The sequence below is a fragment of the Colobus angolensis genome, unplaced genomic scaffold, assembly GCF_000951035.1.
Source record: "Colobus angolensis palliatus isolate OR3802 unplaced genomic scaffold, Cang.pa_1.0 Scaffold95, whole genome shotgun sequence".
NCBI classification, from domain to species: domain Eukaryota; kingdom Metazoa; phylum Chordata; class Mammalia; order Primates; family Cercopithecidae; genus Colobus; species Colobus angolensis.
In genome coordinates, this window is record NW_012123487.1 from 4,666,725 (window position 1) to 4,685,731 (window position 19,007).

Here is a 19,007-nt window from a genome sequence, read left to right on the forward strand (position 1 = left end):
GAGGTAGCAGGCCAGCGACTTCCTAGCAGGAAATCAGACCAAAATCTGTGAGTGTCAAGGGCATGGACCTGGCAGCCTGTTTTTCTGGACCATTGATTGCTGTTGACTGGAGATTTTCTTTCCTTGCTGTTTTCAGAGTTTCAGTCTTAAGCTAGCGGCCACTGCCACATGGCCTGTGGGGAGAGCAGTAAAGTCACTGGAACTGCTGGTGTCGGCAGCCAGCCTGTGTGCACTGTATTTTGTGGAGCCTTCCAAGGTCTTTTACATGCAGCCCTTGTTAGTAGTGAGGAATCCTGAGGAACTCTTGGTAAATGGCTTCAATGCTGACTGGCACTTTGCAGCCCTATCCCCAGGCAGAAGTTAGTACCTACAGACCTTTGTCTCTTGTTTAGCTGTAGATCATGTTGAAAGAAAAGACTCTGGATTGATTGGGTGTCGTGCCCCTGGGTGGGATTAAGGGTGAAATCTGAGACTTTTCTCACCCTACCTTTTGAGAGTAAAAGCAGCTTAGTGTGTAACTTCAGAGCCACCTCTCAAATGCCTGATGTTAATAAAATATTTATCATCAGCAGATGGTGGCCAGCGGAAAACAACCACTCTCACTTTCTTTAGAGCCTTTTAGAACTCATGATATGGGGGAGGGAGAGAAAGGGAAGCTTCTGACTTCTGGTCTGTTTCCCCTCATCTGTCCTCCCAGGGGTTTTCAGGCCCAGACCCCTGGGCCTTTGCACTAAATTCTCTTGGCCCCAGAGCCCTTCATGGTCTGGGATATTTAGAGGTTCCAAAGCTTCTTCTCCTTAGGCCATTTGCTGTAGGCTTCTCTCTGTTCTAGTTTCTCTGTCCAAAGGGTTAAAAGTTTTAAAACAACGTGGCTTGATACCTTGACCTGATGGCTGTGAAGGAGTGAAAGGGACAGGCCCAGAGAACCGGACCCAGGATCTGGTGAGCCAGGCCAACTCTCACAGATGCTTCTGATGCTGCTGAATGAGCTCACAGCCCCTGTGCATTTTCACCAGTATTTTGAAAAAAGTTCTTTCTTTATTTAACAGTGGCACCCCACCTTTCCTATGCCCCAAAGAAACCTTGCAATTACTGAATGAGAACGAAGCAGGAGCCAGGTCTGGGTCTGGAGAGGGAGTGGGGCAGAGTGGAGGAGGCTGCTCTGTGGCCACGAGCAGGTCAGATCCTGCTGGGAAGGGCCCAGGAGCTCACAGAGATTACCACTGCTGGGAGGCATTGCCCGTCCAGGGGCAGAGCAGTTGGTTCTCTTTCCTGATTTACATCATCCCCTGAATATCAGTGACGAGGCAGAGTTGGAGGCTTGTTAGGGGAACACTGCTTCTCATTAGGGCAGGGCTACATATGGTGAGATCCCAGGAGGCACTCACCTTCTGGAGACATGGGCACTTCTAAACAGGCTGGGGTTGACCTTCCTATAGAACTTTACTTGGGCTTGTAGATTAAGGATGAGAGGCTAGTGTTTTATGCTGGCTGAAGTCATGCGTGTATGTGTGTGGATGGATGTGATAGGCGAGAGAAAGAGAGGAGAGACAGAGATGCAGAGACAGCTAGAGAGAGGAGAGGAGAAATAGAGAAAGAGGAAAAGAAGCGAGAGTGAGAGACAGCAAGAGAGAGGAAAGAGAGACAGAGACAGCTAGAGAGAAGAGGGACAGAGAGACACAGAGAGAGGCTGTGAGAGGGTGGGGAACTGGCCAGGGAGGCAGCTGAGATCGTCATTTTAAAATAGGAAAAGAAATTGTGGCTTAGTAAAGTAAAAGGTGGCTAAATTATTCATGGTCTAATGTTATTTTTACTGATTTTTTCAGGTACATACTGGCTCCTTTCTAAAGCTCCTGCTTTAGGGAAATTTTTAAAAGGCGGTAACCATGAGTTATGTCTGGGATTTCCTTCAGCAGATTTTGGGGTTACAGGGCAGTTTGTTGCATCCAACAAGTACTTTTAAGGCAATTCCTGTGTCCTAGGACCCTGCTAGGTGATGTGGGAAAGAAATGTAGAAATGTAGAAGAGAAACTGGATACAACCCCTGCCCTAGAGGAACCGACCCACCTGTTGAGGAGACAAGACATAGAAATGAAACACATCTGGGAGAAGATGGAAGACCGATGTCAGGAAAAGTCCCAGGGTTTCATTGCCCCAGAAGTGCATATATTGTGATGTTGGAAGCCATGGTTGCCGCTCTTGGTGGAAGCTCTGTGCCAGGTCTGGGTGACTCAAGGACAGTGCGTCCTGGAGACAAGCCCCCAGGGGAACCTGCTGGTTTGTACAGGGAGCATCCACATAGGTAGTCATGATCTGAGCTGCTTCACTGTGAGTTCATCCCTGTCATGGCATTTGGATGTTGAGTTATATGACAGTGGCTTGTCTGAGATCCCCACCCAGGAACTCATGTTGGGGGAACTGTCAGCTGGCTGCCTGGCCCAGAAGAAGTCAAGCACTGCAGTATTCTTGTCCCTATCTGCAAAGGTTGGGTCCTGACACCAGGACCCATGCTTGTGTAACATGAGGGGTGGAATGCAGGAGCCCTTGGCTCAAGCCCTGAATATATTATGCAGTGGTTGCATATCATCGGCTGCTGAAAGAAATTGGAGTCAGCATCCTTCATGTTATTGACACTTCTCTGGCGTCCACCTGCTGTTTGGCATTCCTCTTTGTCCTGCCTGATCTCTCTTTCTGGACTCACCTATTCTCTTCCGTCTCCTAATCCCCTAAGACTGTTCTTCTGATTCTCTGACCTGCTTCTGTGATGCCATGAAATGTTGTGTATTGCTCCCACACCTAGATCTCTGCCCTGTCCTCGCTCCCAAACCCAGGTCCCTGACATCTCCGTGAACATTCTGCAGACTCATGAGGTCAGCCTTGGCTTCTGCCCCATACATTGCAGTTAAAGGCATCACCTTTGCTGGTATCTCTATGCCTCCCACGATGGGCTGCTGTCACCCCTCTCAGATGCTGCTGGAATCAGTCCTCATTGCCACTCTCACTGCTATTTCCCTCACTCTCAACCTCACTTACTTTTATCTCAATCATAATTTCAGAGTGTTCAAAATTATGTATTTGTTTAGCGATAGAACCCCATTTTTCCTGTGCCTCAAACAACCTTCCTTCTAGCTCTAACAAAGACTATTTGAATGGAGAAGCTGCTCTGGTTGTGGTTGGTTTGTGGGTTCTTTCTATCTCTGCCAGAGAAGTCCTGCCCATCTCTTTCTCTACTCCTGCCCCACTGTGATCCCAAGGCCCCCTGACACCAGGACCTCAAAGAGCATGGCTTGAAAATTACACCTACCCCCGTGTGACAGTTGATTGTGACACCCTCCTAAGCCATCTTCTTGTTCTTCCTTCACCCAGAGTTATTTCTCTAAAATCCAGACCTGACATGGCTCAAAAGCCTGTTGATAATGTTGCAGTTCTCAGAATGAAGCTTGGACGCCAGCAGTACTTTTAGTCTGACCCCATATTACCTTTTCTTCTTCATGTCCCTTCATTTTCCTTGCTCCATGCACCACATGCTGCAGTCATGCAGGAATACTTCAATTCCCCAATCCTGTGGGCTCCCAAAGCCCCCATATACTGCTTTAACTTGAGCTGATCTTTCTGCGAGGAGTAACTCTGCCCTTGTTTCTCTTCCTGCTGGAAGCCTGTTCAGTCCTCAGGTCTGGTTAGTTCTTGAACTTCCTTCTCATCATACATAACTTATCACTTCTTCCAGTTTGTTCCTACAACAATCTGTGCATGCTTTTTTTTAAAAAAAAAATGTACTGATCTCATTGCATTATAGTTATGTTAAGGGCAGAGACAATGTCCTATTTATCTTCATGTCCCCATGGCACCCAGCGCGGGACTCAGTATACAGCAGGCATTTATTCCACATTTGTTGAATAAACAAACAATGGAGCGAATGAAATGAATGAATTTGACATGCTCATTAAAGTTCACATGGGCAGCGCCCAAAGGCATCATTTTCCTCCTCTTTCACTGGTTCCTCATTCTCAGGAAGAGTCAGGCTGTAGGGCTGCCTGTGTTCTAGCTTTTGTGGTATCAATCAGTAAAAACAGCGTGGTTCTGAGCATAGTGTGCTTGAGCTGTGTCTGGTTTCCCATCATCTGCACCTTTCCCCATAGGGCCAGGTACTTTGTTCAGTCCCAGACCCTAAACTTCTGACCTGCAGCCACAGGGATTTCAGGAGCACTGTTCAACATTCAGTCTCTAAACCCCATGCTGATTCAGGTAGCTGGCCTCCTGCTAGCCTTGGTTCCAAGGTTCTGTCCTCACCTTTTGCCCTAGTTTTTGTAAGTGGGCCCTGGTTGTTGTCCCAGTTTATTTTATTTTATTTTATTTTATTTTATTTTATTTTGTGAGCTGGAGTTTCGCTCTCGTCACCCAGACTGCAGTGCAATGGCGCGATCTCAGCTCACTGCAACCTCTGCCTCCCCAGTTCAAGCAATTCTCCTGCCTCAGCCTCTCGAGTAGCTGGGATTACAGGCATGTGTCACCACACCTGGCTAATTTTTGTATTTTTAGTAGAGACGGGGTTTTGCCATGTTGGCCGTGCTGGTCTTGAACTCCTGACCTCAGGTGATCCACCTGCCTCAGCCTCCCAAAATATTGGGATCACAGGTGTGAGCCACCACACCTGGCCCTGTCTTTCAAAATTTGAGACTGTGATTGGCAGTCTGACCTGTACATCATCACTGTAGGGGCTGGAGCCCCTCCCTAGCTGGGTGGGTTCCTGCTGCTGAACCCCAATCTGGGGACTAGCACTTTGCTTCCTGTTGCAAGATTTCCTTAGTGCCAACTTCTGAGCATCCCATATTGACATCTTAACATTTCATGTTTCCTTCCACCCCAGGCCTTTGAAGATGCTGTTTCCTTTGCCTGCAACTCTGTTCCTGTTTTTCCACTTAAAGGTGGAAAAACCTTTAAGAAGAGGTGCTCCAGCACCTCTTCTTCTTGATGCCTACCTGATGTCTGCCTTCGTGAGGGTTTTCTCTTAGCAGCTTGCATATGTTCTCATGGCCTCCTGATCTCCCGCTTAATGGCACTTATCACAATTTTTGTTTTATAGTCATATGATCATTCATTAATGTGTTTCCCATACTGGTGAGGTCCAAGGGCGGGGATGATGTCTGGTTTGCTCACAATTTTATTGAGCCCTGTGATTAGCATGTAGTCAGTGCTTTATACATATTACTAGATGAAGTGAATAGCTTCGGTATGACCCTACCTGTCCTTCCCACAGAATTCAACTGGGGGTTACAGAATTAACTGGGGCTGTGTGCAGGCATGCCCCAGATGTGATGCTCTGTCACTAATCTCTGTAAGTCCACACCCAGGTACCACCTTATAAGGCATAAATCATAAAACAAATGTACAAAACGGGACTGCTGAAATTCTCACTCAACATTCTGTCTTGTTTATTGAAAGTCTTTGGGTATGCATATTTATTACTTAATTTTCCTGGTGTGAGGAATTTTATAGCTATTATATATCATTGTACTCCAAGTTTACTGTGCTTCCTTGAACTCAGAGCCAGGCAAACGTTCACCCCTTCATGTTACTCGTTTTCTTTTAATCACACAAGAATTCTATTCCTGGCTGGGCACGGTGGCTCACCCCTATAATCTCAGCACTTTGGGAGGCCGAGATGGACAGATCACTTAAGGCGAAGAGTTCAAGACCAGCCTGACCAACATGGTGAAACCCTGTCTTTACGAAAAATACAAGAATTAGCTGGGAGTGGTGGCGGGCGCCTGTAATCCCTGCTACTCGGTAGGCTGAGGCAGGAGAATCACTTGAACCCGAGAGGTAGAGGTTGTAGTGAGCTGAGGTTGTGCCACTGCACTCCAGTCTGGGTGACAAAGTGAGACTTTGTTTCAAAGCGAAAAAAAAAAAAAAAGAACTGAATTTCCTTTGTTGTCTTAGCTTTTGGGGTACTCAGTGCTGAATTTCATATTTAACTGTAGTAATTACCTCTGCTCAGTACATCTGTTCTCTGTTCTTTTTAAAGTGATTTATTTATATTTTTGGTTTGTTTTTACTGCTCTATTGTGTTATGCTTAATTATTAAAGACAATTGAGACCTTTTTGACAATATATTTATATATTACATTGTATAAGTTTTAGTTGATATTGTATGTTGCATGTGTATGATATATAACATTATATGTATTATAAAACCCCAATCTTTCCTTTTTTTATACAACAGTGATAGCAATCCATATTCCTCATTTGGAGCAACTCTGGCGAGGGATGATGAGAAGAATTTATGGAGTATGCCCCATGATGTGTCCCACACAGAGGCAGATGACGACAGAACCCTGTACAATTTGATAGTCATTCGTAATCAGCAGGCCAAAGACTCAGAGGTGAGCACCTTTTGAAGTCTTGCTGTGCGCAGATGATACTGTATAGCAAAAAATAGTAATTCCTGAGAAGATCAGCTTGAAATAACAAAAAGAATGAAGGATGAGATGTTTGAAATGAAGGGCAGGTATTTCAGCAGCATATATTATCACTGGTTGCTAATTATAGCTAGTCTTGATTGACCTGCTTGATATAGAGATAAGGCTCATTTCTAATTCCTACCTTAATGGCACAAATTACATACAAAGCAATGCTGTTGAAGTGTGTGAAGATAGTTTGCCGTCTTAAATGGCTTACCCCATCCATCTCTAATCTTTCCAGTTGTTTACTAAGCCACAGTTACTTGATTCAGACTGAAGTTTGAAGGGTACTTTGCCTTATCACTAATTTTGAATTAGTGAAGCCTGAATTATTTTTTTCCCCCTGTTTAAAGATCCTTAAATTGTGCATATTGATCAGACAGCAGTGGATCCACTATATATTCGAGATTCTTCTTGTGACAAGGCTTGAACCCTCGCAATAACTCTAAATCCAAAGTGATTGATTTAAGAACACTAGAGTATTAAAAAGGAGAGAACTCTGTAAGTTAAGAGAAAACAGCAAAGAAGATTGTAGTCTTTTTCTCCTTTCTTTCAAAAGTCACGTTTGAGTTAGGTTTTCCGACTTCTGTGTTCATCAGCTAGCTCTGAAGAGGAACCTGTACTAAATATACACTCCATGCTTCTTTGTGTAGAGAAATTGAGCAGGGTAGGGAACCTTATAGTTGGGTTTAGTATGTGTGTTGGCAGCGGGGGCGGGTGGAGGTGCTGTGGAGCTCGTCGTTTCCTTATTGAGGTTTCTTTATTTTTGGTAATTAATTGCTATCTCCCCCCCACAAAAAAATCCATATTTTAGCAGGAGGTGATAACTTTTAGAAGTGCCATGTGTCCCAGTCCTTTTATTCTGATGTGACTTGGATGCTTTGGAGGGGTTAGAGATGCGGATCACAGGGTTGGGGAAGGACCTGCAGTTGCTTCTGCTCTCGAGGCCTGGGGAAGGGTGGACTGGGACTCCTTCAGTGGCTGCTGTGTAGCATCCCACTAGTGACTGAGCACCCACTACCTCTGGCTGCCCATGTCCCCAGCAAAATCCCCTCTGTGATGAGCAATGCTGAAGGCAAGTCATAAAGCCTGCTGCTGCCAAGAACTGCACTCCCTGGCTGCCCTTTCTGAGCATATAATTGGGAATGTGTGGCCTTGTTTTCTCTTTAGTAGAAAGAACAAATTCTTACACTCCTGTATTACATTAACCAGCTAAAGTTTCCGCTGGTGAAAACAGTCAGTTCTTCTCTTTTCTTCCTCTTCTTCCCTGACTCTGCCCAAAGCAGCAAGAGCAATATGGAAATAATGTATAGTGTCTCTCTCCCTTTCTCTCTTTCTGTCTGTCTCTCTCACCAGGCCCCATGCAAATGTGAAAGGGGCTGGAAAAGGTATTTGGTCTGAATTTGGCAGCTCTCCCTGGAGGAGCTCCCACCTTTCTGCTCACTTATCTTTACTTTTCAAAAGACAGCAGAGGCAACATGAGCTACAAAGCCCCTCGAAAAGCACAGCTTCTAAAGTGGCCCATTGTGTCTTTTTTGTGTGGTCCTTGGGCCTGGTGTGGTGGGTCTTCCAGAAGCCACCGCCTCTGCCTTCGCCTCCTCCTCCTCCTCCTTCTTCCTCTTCCTCTCCTTCTTCCTCTTCTCCCTCTTTTTTAAAAAATTATACTTTAAGTTCTTGGATACATGTGCAGAACGTGCAGGTTTGTTACACGGGTATACACGTGCCATGGTGGTTTGCTCACCCATCAATTGTGATTGCTCAATCACAGACCCAGGTCTGTGATGTTCCTCTCCCTGTGTCCCTGTGTTCTCATTTTTCAGCTCCCACTTACGAGTGAGAACATGTGGTGTTTGGTTTTCTGTTCCTGTGTTAGTTTGTTGAGAATGATGATTTCCATCATTCTCGAGAGCAGAGGCAACTGAGAATGATGGAAACCATCATTCATCCATGTCCCTGCAAAGGACGTGAACTCATTCATTTTTACGGCTGCATAGTATTCCATGGTGTATATGTGCCACATTTTCTTTATGCAGTCTATCATTGATGGGCATTTGGGTTGGTTCCAAGTCTTTGCTTTTGTGAACAGTGCTGCATTAAACATACGTGTGCATTTGAGGTACATTCCATCAATACCTAGTTTATTGAGAGTTTTTAGCATGAAACAGTGTTAAATGTTATCAAAGGCCTTTTCTGCCTCTATTGAGATAATCATGTGGTTTTTGTCATTGGTTCTGTTTATGTGATGTATTACGTTTATTGATTTGCATGTGTTGAACCAGCCTTGCATCCCAGGGATGAAACTGACTTGATTGTGGTGAATAAGCTTTTTGATGTGCTGATGGGTTTGGTTTGCTAGTATTTTATTGAGGATTTTCACATTGATGTTCATCAGGGATATTGGCCTGAACTTTTCTTTTTTTGTTGTGTCTCTGCCAGGTTTTGGTATCAGGATGATGCTGGCCTCATAAAATGAGTTAGGGAGGATTCCCTCTTTTTCCATTGATTGGAATAGTTTCAGAAGGAATGGTACCAGCTCCTCTTTGTACCTCTGGTAGAATTTGGCTGTGAATCCATCTGGTCCTGGGTTTTTTTTGGTTGGTAGGCTGTTAATTACTGCCTCAATTTCAGAACTTGTTATTGGTCTATTCAGGGATTCAACTTCTTCCTGATTTAGTCTTGGGAGGGTGCATGTGTCCAGGAATTTATCCATTTCTTCTAGATTTTCTAGTTTATTTGCATAGAGGTGTTTATGGTATTCTCTGATGGGTGGTTTGTATTTTTGTGGGATCAGTGGTGATCTCAGCTTTATCATTTTTTATTGTGTCTATTTGATTCTTCTCTTTTTTCTTCTTTATTAGTCTGGCTAGCGGTCTATCTATTTTGTTAATCTTTTCAAAAAACCAGCTCCTGGATTCATTGATTTTTTTTTTTTTGAAGGTTTTTTCATGTCTCTACCTCCTTCAGTTCTGCTCTGATCTTAGTTATTTCTTGTCTTCTGCTACCTTTGAATTTGGTTGCTCTTCTCTAGTTTTTTAATTGTGAGGTTAGGGTGTCAATTTTAGGTCTTTCCTGCTTTCTCCTATGCACATTTAGTGCTATAAATTTCCCTCTAAACACTGCTTTAGCTGAGTCCCAAAGATTCCGGTACGTTGTGTCTTTGTTTTCATTGGTTTCAAAGAACTTATTTGTCTCTGCCTTAATTTTGTTATTTACCCAGTAGTCATTAAAGAGCAGGTTGTTCAGTTTCCATGTAGTTGTGTGGTTTTGAGTGAGTTTACTAATCCTGAGTTCTAATTTGATTGCACTGTGGTCTGAGAGACTGTTATGATTTCTGTTCATTTGCATTTGCTGAGGAGTGTTTTACTTCCAAGTATGTGGTCAATTTTAGAATAAGTGTGATGTAGTGCTGATAAGAATGTATATTCTGTTGATTTGGGGTGGAGAGTTCTGTAGATATCTATTAGGTCCACTTGCTCCAGAGCTGAGTTTAAGTCCTGTATATCCTTGTTAACTTTCTGTCTTGTTGATCTGTCTAATATTGACAGTGGGGTGTTAAAGTCTCCCATTATTGTGTGGGAATCTAAGTCTCTTTGTATATCTCTAGGCACTTGCTTTATGAATCTGGGTGCTCCTGTATTGGGTGCACATATATTTAGGATGGTTGGCTCTTCTTGTTGCATTGACCCCTTTACCATTGTGTAATGCCCTTCCTTGTCTTTTTTTATCTTTTTTCCTTTAAAGTCTGTTTTGTCAGAGACAAGGTTTGCAACCCCTGCTTTTTATTGCTTTCCATTTGCTTTGTAGATCTTCCTCCATGCCTTTATTTTGAGCCTATGTGTATCTTTGCACGTGAGATGGGTCTCCTGAATATAGCACACTGATGGGTCTTGACTCTTTATCCAATTTGCCAGTCCATGTTTTTTAATTGGGGTATTTAGCCTATTTACATTTAAGGTTAATATTGCTTTCTATGAATTTGATTCTGTCATTATGATGGTAGCTGGTATTTTGCCTGTTAGTCGATGCAGTTTCTTCATAGTGTTGATGGTCTTTACATTTTGGTATGTTTTTGCAGTGACTGGTACCGGTTTTTCCTTTCCATATTTAGTGCTTCCTTCAGGAGCTCTTGTAAGGCAGGCCTCGTGGTGACAAAATCTCAGCATTTGCTTGTCTGTAAAGGATTTTATTTCTCCTTCACTTATGAAGCTGATTTTGGCTAGATATGAAATTCTGGGTTGAAAATTCTTTTCTTTGAGAATGTTGAATATTGGCCCCCACTCTCTTCTGGCTTGTGGGGTTTCTGCAGAGAGATCTGCTGTTGTTCTGATGGGCTTCCCTTTGTGGGTAACCCGACCTTTCTCTCTGGCTGCCCTTAACATTTTTTTCTTCATTTCAACCTTGGTGAATCTGGCAATTATGTGTCTTGGAGTTGCTCTTCTTGTGGAATATCTTTGTGGTGTTCTCTCTATTTCCTGAATTTGAATGTTGGCCTGTCTTGCTAGGTTGGAGAAGTTCTCCTGCATAGTATCCTGCAGAGTGTTTTCCAACTTGGTTCCATTCTCCCTGTCACTTTCAGGTACACTAATCAAACGTAGATTTGGTCTTTTCGCATAGTGCCATATTTCTTGGAGGTTTTTTTTATTCCTTTTCCTTCTTTTTTCTCTAATCTTGTCTTCTTTATTTCATTTAGTTGATCTTCAATCTCTGATATCCTTTATTTTGCTTGATCGATTTGGCTATTGATACTTGTGTATACTTCATGAAGTTCTTGTGCTGTGTCTTTCAGCTCCATCAGGTCATTTATGTTCTTCGCTAAACTGGTTACTCTAGTTAGCAATTCCTGTATCCTTTTTTCAGGTTCTTAGCTTCCTTGCATTGGGTTAGAACATGCTTCTTTAGGTCGGAAAAGTTTGTCATTACCCACTTTCTTAGGTCTTCGTCTGTCAGTTTGTCAAACTGATTCGCTGTCCAGTTTTGTTCCCTGCTAGCAAGAAGTTGTGATCCTTTGGAGGAGAAGAGGCATTCTGGTTTTTGGACTTTCCATCATTTTTGCACTGGTTTTACTCATCTTCGTGGATTTATCTACCTTTGGTCTTTGATATTGGTGACCTGCGGATGGGGTTTCTGTGTGGATGCCCTTTTTGTTCATGTTGATGTTATTCATGTTGATGCTATTCCTTTCTGTTTGTTAGTTTTCCTTCTAACAGTCAGGCCTCTCTGCTGCAGACCTGCTGGAGTTTGCTGGAGGTCCACTACAGACCTGTTTGCCTGGGTATCACCAGCGAAGGCTGTAGAACAGCAAAGATTGCTGCCTGTTCCTTCCTCTGGAAGTTTTTTCCCAGAGGGGCACCAGCCAGATGCCATCAGGGGCTCTCCTGTATGAGGTATCTGTTGACCCCTGCTGAGAAGTGTCTCCCAGTCAGGAGGCGGAGGGGTCAGGGACCCACTTGAGGAGGCAGTCTGTCCCTTAGCAGAGCTAAAGCACCGTGCTGGGAGATCCACTGCTCTTTTCAGAGCCAGCAGGCAGGAACGTTTAAGTCTTCTGAAGCTGTGCCCGCAGCCACCCCTTCCCCCAGGTACTCTGTCCCAGGGAGATGAGAGTTTTATCTATAAGCCCCTGAATGGGGCTGCTGCCTTTCTTTCAGAGAGGCCCTCCCCAGAGATGAGGAATCTAGAGAGGCAGTCTGGCTACAGCGGCTTTGCCGAACAGTGGTGGGCACCACCCAGTTCAAACTTCCCAGAGGCTTTGTGTACACTGTGAGGGAAAAACCACCTACCCAAGCCTCAGTAATGGCGGACGTCCCCCCCCAACCAAGCTCAAGCATCCCAGGTTGCCTTCAGACTGCTGTGCTGGCAGCGAGAATTTCAAGCCAGTGGATCTTAGCTTGTTGGGCTCCGTGGGAGTGGGATCTGCTGAGCCAGACCCTTTGGTTTCCTGGCTTCAGCCCTTTTCCAGGGGAGTGAACAGTTCTGTCTTGCTGGTGTTCCACTGCCACTGGAGTATGAAAAAAAACTCCTGCAGCTAGCTCGGTGTCTGCCCAAGTGGCCACCTTGTTTTGTGCTTGAAACCCAGGGCCCTGGTGTTCTAGGCACCCAGGGGAATCTCCTGGTCTGTGGGTTGCGAAGTCCGTTTTAAAAGCATAGTATCTGGACTGGAGAGCACCCTTCCTCACAGCACAATCCCTCACGACTTCCCTTGGCTAAGGGAGGGAGTTCCCTGACCCCTTGCTTTTCTCTGGTGAGGCAACACCCCACCCTGCTTCAGCTTGCCCTCTGTGGGCTGCACCAACTGTCTAACCAGTCCCAATGAGATGAGCCAGGTACCTCAGTTGGAAATGCAGAAATCACCTGTCTTCTGCATTGATCTTGTTGTGAGCTGCAGACTGGATATATTCCTATTCGGCAATCTTGAAAGAACCTCTTCCTGTTGCCTAAGAAATGAATTCAGGCTCAACTGTAGAGGAACAGGAACTCTGTTTCCAAAACAGGCACTTGAATAAATAACATGAAGATGTGATGATAATTATGCATGAAATGATTCGAAATAACCCTTTTCATCGTGCTTCCTTTTTTTTTTTTAATTTTTTTTAAAATTTTTTATTTTGAGACAGAGTTTCACTCTTGTTGCCCAGGCTGGAGTGCAATGGTGTGATCTCAGCTCACTGCAACCTCCGTCTCGTGGTTTCAAGCGATTCTCCTGCCTCAGCCTCCAGAGTAACTGGGATTATAGGCATGTGCCAGCACACCCAGCTAATTTTTGATTAACTATCGGCTGGCTAATTTTTGTATTTTTAGTGGAAACAGGGTTTCACCATGTTGGTCCAGCTGGTCTCGAACTCCTGACCTCATGTGATCTACCTGCCTAGGCCTCTCAAAGTGCTGGAGTTACAGGTGTGAGCCACTGTGCCCATCCACTGTCTTCTCTTACATGTGTAACAGTAATGTAGTTTTAAAAAGTTGCTTATGTTGCTGGGTGTGGTGGCTCATACCTGTAATCCCAGCACTTTGGGAGGCTGAGGTGGGTGGATCACGAGGTCTGGAGTTTGAGACCAGCTGAACCAACATGGTGAAACCCCATCTCTACTAAAAATGCAAAAATTAGCCTGGTGTGATAGTGCTCGCCTGTAATTCCAGCTACTCAGCAGGCTGAGGCAGGAGAATCGCTTGAACCTGGGAGGCAGAGGTTGCAGTGAGCCAAGATCGTGCCACTGCACTCTAGCCTGGGAGAGAGAGCGAGACCTTGTCTCAAAAAAAAAAAAAAAAAAGGTTGCTTATGTTTTCTTCTAAGATGTTGAAATTCATTTTCCCTACAGATTGGATCATATATTATGTACTGTTCTGTACTTTGCTTTTTTCCCACTTAATATATTTTGGACATATTTGCATTTTAATATGCTTGGATTTACTTTTTTGCTTTAGGTGACTCTCTAGTATTCTCTTGCATGGATTCACCATCATTTATTCAACCAGTTCCTATTGATATTTAGGTTGATTTAATTTTTTTCCTGTTGAAAGCAATGTTGTAGTGGACATCCATATATATTTGTATGACCTTCCATAATTTTTTCAGTAGAATTGTTGTGTCAAAGTATGCACATTTGAAATGTTGGAATTGTGACAGTGCTTCATGTATTAGTCTGTTCTCATGCTGCTAGTAAAGGCATATCCAAGACTGGATAATTTATAAAGGAAGGAGGTTTAATTAATTCACAGTTCCTCATGGCTGACGAGGCCTCACAATCATGGCAGAAGGCAAAAGAGGAGCAAAGTCGCGTCTTACATGGCAGCAGGCAAGAGAACTTGTGCAGGGGAACTCCTATCTATAAATCCAACAGGTCTGGTGAGACTCACTACCACTAGAATAGTATGGGGGAAACTACCCCCATGATTCAGTAATCTCCACCTGACCCTGCCCTTGACATGTAGGGATTATTACAATCCAAGGTGAGATTTGGGTGGGGACACAGTCAAACCGTATCACTTCATTCTTGGGAAACTAGGAAAAATACTTCAAGGTGGAGAACAGAGGTTGCAACCTCAGATCTCTCCAGGGACTAGGCAGTAACATCAGTGAGGGAAATGGGCACCCCCTACCCTTCACCCCACATATTGAATGGCATTGGAAACTCATACTGCTTTTAATGGGAGCAGCTGGTAAGCTCTAGATAACTGTTTGCCATGTTGAGAATGTGGAGCCACTGGCCATGTTGAGAATGTGGACCTGCAAATACTGGAACTTTTAGTTTGTCAAAAGAAGCTGAAAATCCAAATTTTCGTACAAAATGTCCAGAATTTAAAATAACTCAATTAAAAAATATGTCAGCTAACTAAAACATGTTTTCTTTCCAGTAGGAGATAGCTTAAAATAAAATAAAATATGCCTATGGGCTACTGATATGTAAAGATGTTTGTAGCAAGGACTACTACTACTTATGATTATTGTTGTTTTGTCCATGATAATTGAAAACTGAATTCACCATTGATTTAGAAGGTGAAAGTGGAAAGCTAGAGGGGGGTTGTTTTTAACTTTGAATGAGTTCCATATTTATTACTATTGCTTATTTTCTTTTCCACACAGGATAAAATTGGTACAGATTTTAATTTAAAAAAGGATTCTGGTTTTGGAGGAAAATCAAATTTCACTTACTAAGGAACAAGGAACCCTAGATATATTTTGCATAATACAATTTAGAAGCTCAAGAAAGACATTAAGAAGAATGGAACATAATATTTTTCCCTGAGTAGCAACAGCACAAAAGACCTAGAAATGTCCATATTTGGAATTCTCTAAATGATAAAAAATAATTTCAAGATAGTGTATGTATTATCTGCATTCCCCTTGGAATCTGAAGCTGGTAGAGGAAGGACCACAAATAATTAAGGCTAAATTTACAGTATTCCAAATTGAAAAAGAGTCAGGAAAAAAATATACATATAGAAGAGCGAATAATGAAACAAAGGCATGAGCTTGAAGTCAGTTGGTGTCAAAAAATACAAAACAACATTATTTAAATCTCATAGACAGAATCCACCTTCATTTACATAAGCCTTCTGGAGCTGATGGAAAACAGACCTTCAGCAGAAGAAATGATGCATTTGCAAACCTCTAAGTAGTGGAAAATTATTGCTCTTGTCATTGAATGATGCCATAAAGAATATTATGTTTGCCTAAGAAGTAGGAAACAGCCTCAAAGTCATGTCCCTAAATTATCCTTATGTTCATTTTCATTATAGTTGTACTTTATATAACACGCTCTGCTCTAGGGAGCTGAATAATTGTTAATGAAATATGGATACAACTTATTATGTAATAATTGTGATCATACTGAGTGAACTTATTCTCTAAGATATTAATAATAATGAAAATAGTGCCAGGCACTGTTCTAACCACTTTGCCTATATTAACTGTGTCCTCTTTAACAACAACTCACTGAAGCAGACCCCATTATTATTTCCATTTTAAGCAACTTTTCCAAGGGCACACAGCTGCTGCGTTTAGATGCAGGATTTGAATCTGGGTTTGTGGCTCCAGAGATATATAATGAGTATCAGGATTGAAATGGAGAGAAAGGAACAGATATTGTTTGTGATTCAATATAGATTTCAAAATGTATAAGCCAAGTCTGCTCATAAGTCTGTCTCTGTGTCTTGTTGGTGCCAGTGAGTATGAAAGGGATTTTCATGTCAGTGGGATGACAGCTACGTTTGGTCTGAGGATGGTGACCATGTTTCAGGAAGTGCTTCCAGGCACAACACACATGTTTCCCAACTTATGCTTTTCCATGGTGATTGCAACTGGTTAAGACTTACTTTCCAGGCTTCTGTTTTATTACCTCCAAAATATTTCATTCTACTCTGTTCAATCCCTTCTTCACTTTGTTTAGTGTTCTCTGACCTGTTTTAGTGCCTGTTTCTATGGTTTGGCAGTTCCTTTAGGAGTTTGTACGTGGCTTTAACATTTTGACTCTGCTAAAAAAGCCTTAATTTTTATTTTTATTTTATCTTATTTTTTTGGTGACAAGGTCTTGTTCTGTTGCCCAGGCTACAGTACAGAGGGGCAATCATAGCTCACAATAGCCTCGACCTCCTGGCTTACAGCAATCCTTCTGCCTTGGCCTCCCACAGCATTGGGATTACAGGCATGAGCCACCGTGACTGGCTGCTTTTACATTTTTGATTAAGGAGATATAAGCGAACTAATACGGTTTGGCTGTGTCTCCACTCAAATCTCACCTTGAATTCCCACATGTTGTGGGACGGACATGGTGGGAGCTAATTGAATCATGGGGGCAAATCTTTCCCATGCTGTTCTCTTGATAGTGAATAAGTGTCATGAGATCTGATGGTTTTAAAAAGAGGAGTTTTCCTGCACAGGTTTTCTCTCTTAGCCTGCTGCCATCCATCTAAGATGTGACTTGCTCCTCCTTGCCTTCCGCCATGATTGTGAGGCTTCCCCAGCCGTGTGGAACGGTAAGTCCAATTAAACCTCTTTCTTGGCTGGGCGTGGTGGCTCAAGCCTGTAATCCCAGCACTTTGGGAGGCCGAGATGGGCGGATCACGAGGTCAGGAGATCGAGACCATCCTGGCTAACACGGTGAAACCCCGTCTCTACTAAAAAATACAAAAAACTAGCCGGGCGAGGTGGCGGGCGCCTGTAGTCCCAGCTACACGGGAGGCTGAGGCAGGAGAATGGCGTACACCTGGGAGGCAGGGCTTGCAGTGAGCTAAGATCCGGCCACTGCACTCCAGCCTGGGTGAAAGAGCCAGACTCCGTCTCAAAAAAACAAACAAACAAACAAACAAAAAAAAACCTCTTTCTTTTGTAAAAATTTCTCAGTCTGGGGTATGTCTTTATCAGCAGCATGAAAATGGACTAATACACTGACTATCAGATCATTCTCATAAACCCTTTCTAGTACTGTTTTGGTTCAAAAATAGGTGATGTTTATTTGACATAATGAGTGACAGAAATTCTACGCTTATCCTTTAAGGCTATTAAGTAATTGTATGCTCACAAATGCATATCCCTCTCATGACATGTGTCTGCCTGCTTGTCATTCATCAGCAGGAACCACGTGGTCATCAGATGCTTGTGTGCCTGGAGTGATCTCTGAAAACCACACTTGGCCAAACCCCCTGGGAGCAGCTAAACTTTATTTTTTTAAAACTACAGAGGCAATACTTCCTAAATACATACAAGTATTACATATCAACTAAAAATAAAAGCAAAAAATTAATACTGCAGAGGCCGACACATAAATGATCCTCGTTTATAATGTATTTGCCCCCAGTACATCAAGACTACCTGCTAGTGTGTTGCCAGACATTGTAAACAGTTCCTTAAAAATGTTGAAGATAGGAACAGACCTTCCCAGGGGCTGTCTCCAATGTCTGGGTCATACACTCACCTATCATGTCCCTAATACAAAAAGAGGCAACAAAGCAGAGTTGATTGGAATAATTGGTGGGAGAAACAGGGAAATGGGGGTTGAATTGATCGTGTACCAGCCACAGAATGCTTAAGCACTCAGAAACTCAGATATTCCTGTTTGGCTCTGTAAAACTGTGTCTCAACATGTCCCCAAGAATTGGACAAAGCCTACTCTTTCGGGGCCATCTGATTTCTCCAGAAGTGGGTGAACATTGGCTACATTTGGAGATAGGACTGCAAGTTTTACCCCAGCCATGGAGGAACAAAATAACTGGAAAATGCAAGCGATTCTGTAGATAATTTTGGGATCCTCCGAAGGCCTCTTTCTTTGAGGTCCAGATTATCTGGATTATTGAATGCATTTATTCTTTCTTTTACTTTGCTAGTGACTATTTGGGTATAGAGGATTTGGGGCAGGGTGGAGGGAGAGAATAAACAAGCTTACTAGGATCTGAGAATCAAGGGTTCTTGCACTCTATGTTCTAGAGAATAATATTTACAGAGTATTATTACCCTGTATGCTAAGCAGCATGCTTCATGTTCTCCAGACAAATACTGAATCCTCACGGTAACCCTCTCAAAGAGGCATTTTGACTCATGATTAGAGACTTTGTCACTGCTACAAAGTGTTAGAGGAAATGACTGGGAAAATTGGGATCTCAGCTCAGTTCGGTGTGACCCAGAAACTTGCATGACTAGAAACAGTACTCCAGGCTCTCCAGTGAGTTTAGAAAGAGCTTCAGTGGAACCTCTTTGGTCAAAGACAAAAGTTACGAAGCGGATGTTGGCTTCCTTCCTCGAGTAGACACTCTGGTCTGTGTTTGCTGATCATTACTCACCCTGTGTCAACTGATTCATGGAGTGACTGGTTTTGGTGTTGGTTTTGTATCTACCTGCTTTGGGCACTGCGTATCACATGGCCCTGATGCTGTTGTACCATTCGGTTACTAAAATCCACTGGATTATACCGGAAGACATTTTGTTCATCGGTCTGTGATGTTTCTACTCTTTGCTCATCCTTTTTAAAGAAGATATAAGCATTTCTTTTGATTAGCATTAAGAGAATCAATGTTTCTTTCTTTCTTTTCTTTTCTTTCTTTTCTTTCTTTCTTTCT

General features: G+C 43.1%; 1 protein-coding gene across 1 annotated transcript in view; it reads left to right on the top strand.

The window, feature by feature from the left end:
• MREG (melanoregulin) overlaps positions 1–19,007 on the top strand; it is a 74,569-nt gene that overhangs the window by 12,045 nt on the left and 43,517 nt on the right. The window contains exon 2 of the mRNA XM_011932311.1: positions 6,224–6,383. Coding sequence (XP_011787701.1) covers positions 6,224–6,383 — 160 coding nt within the window. The remainder of the gene's footprint in view (positions 1–6,223; positions 6,384–19,007) is intronic.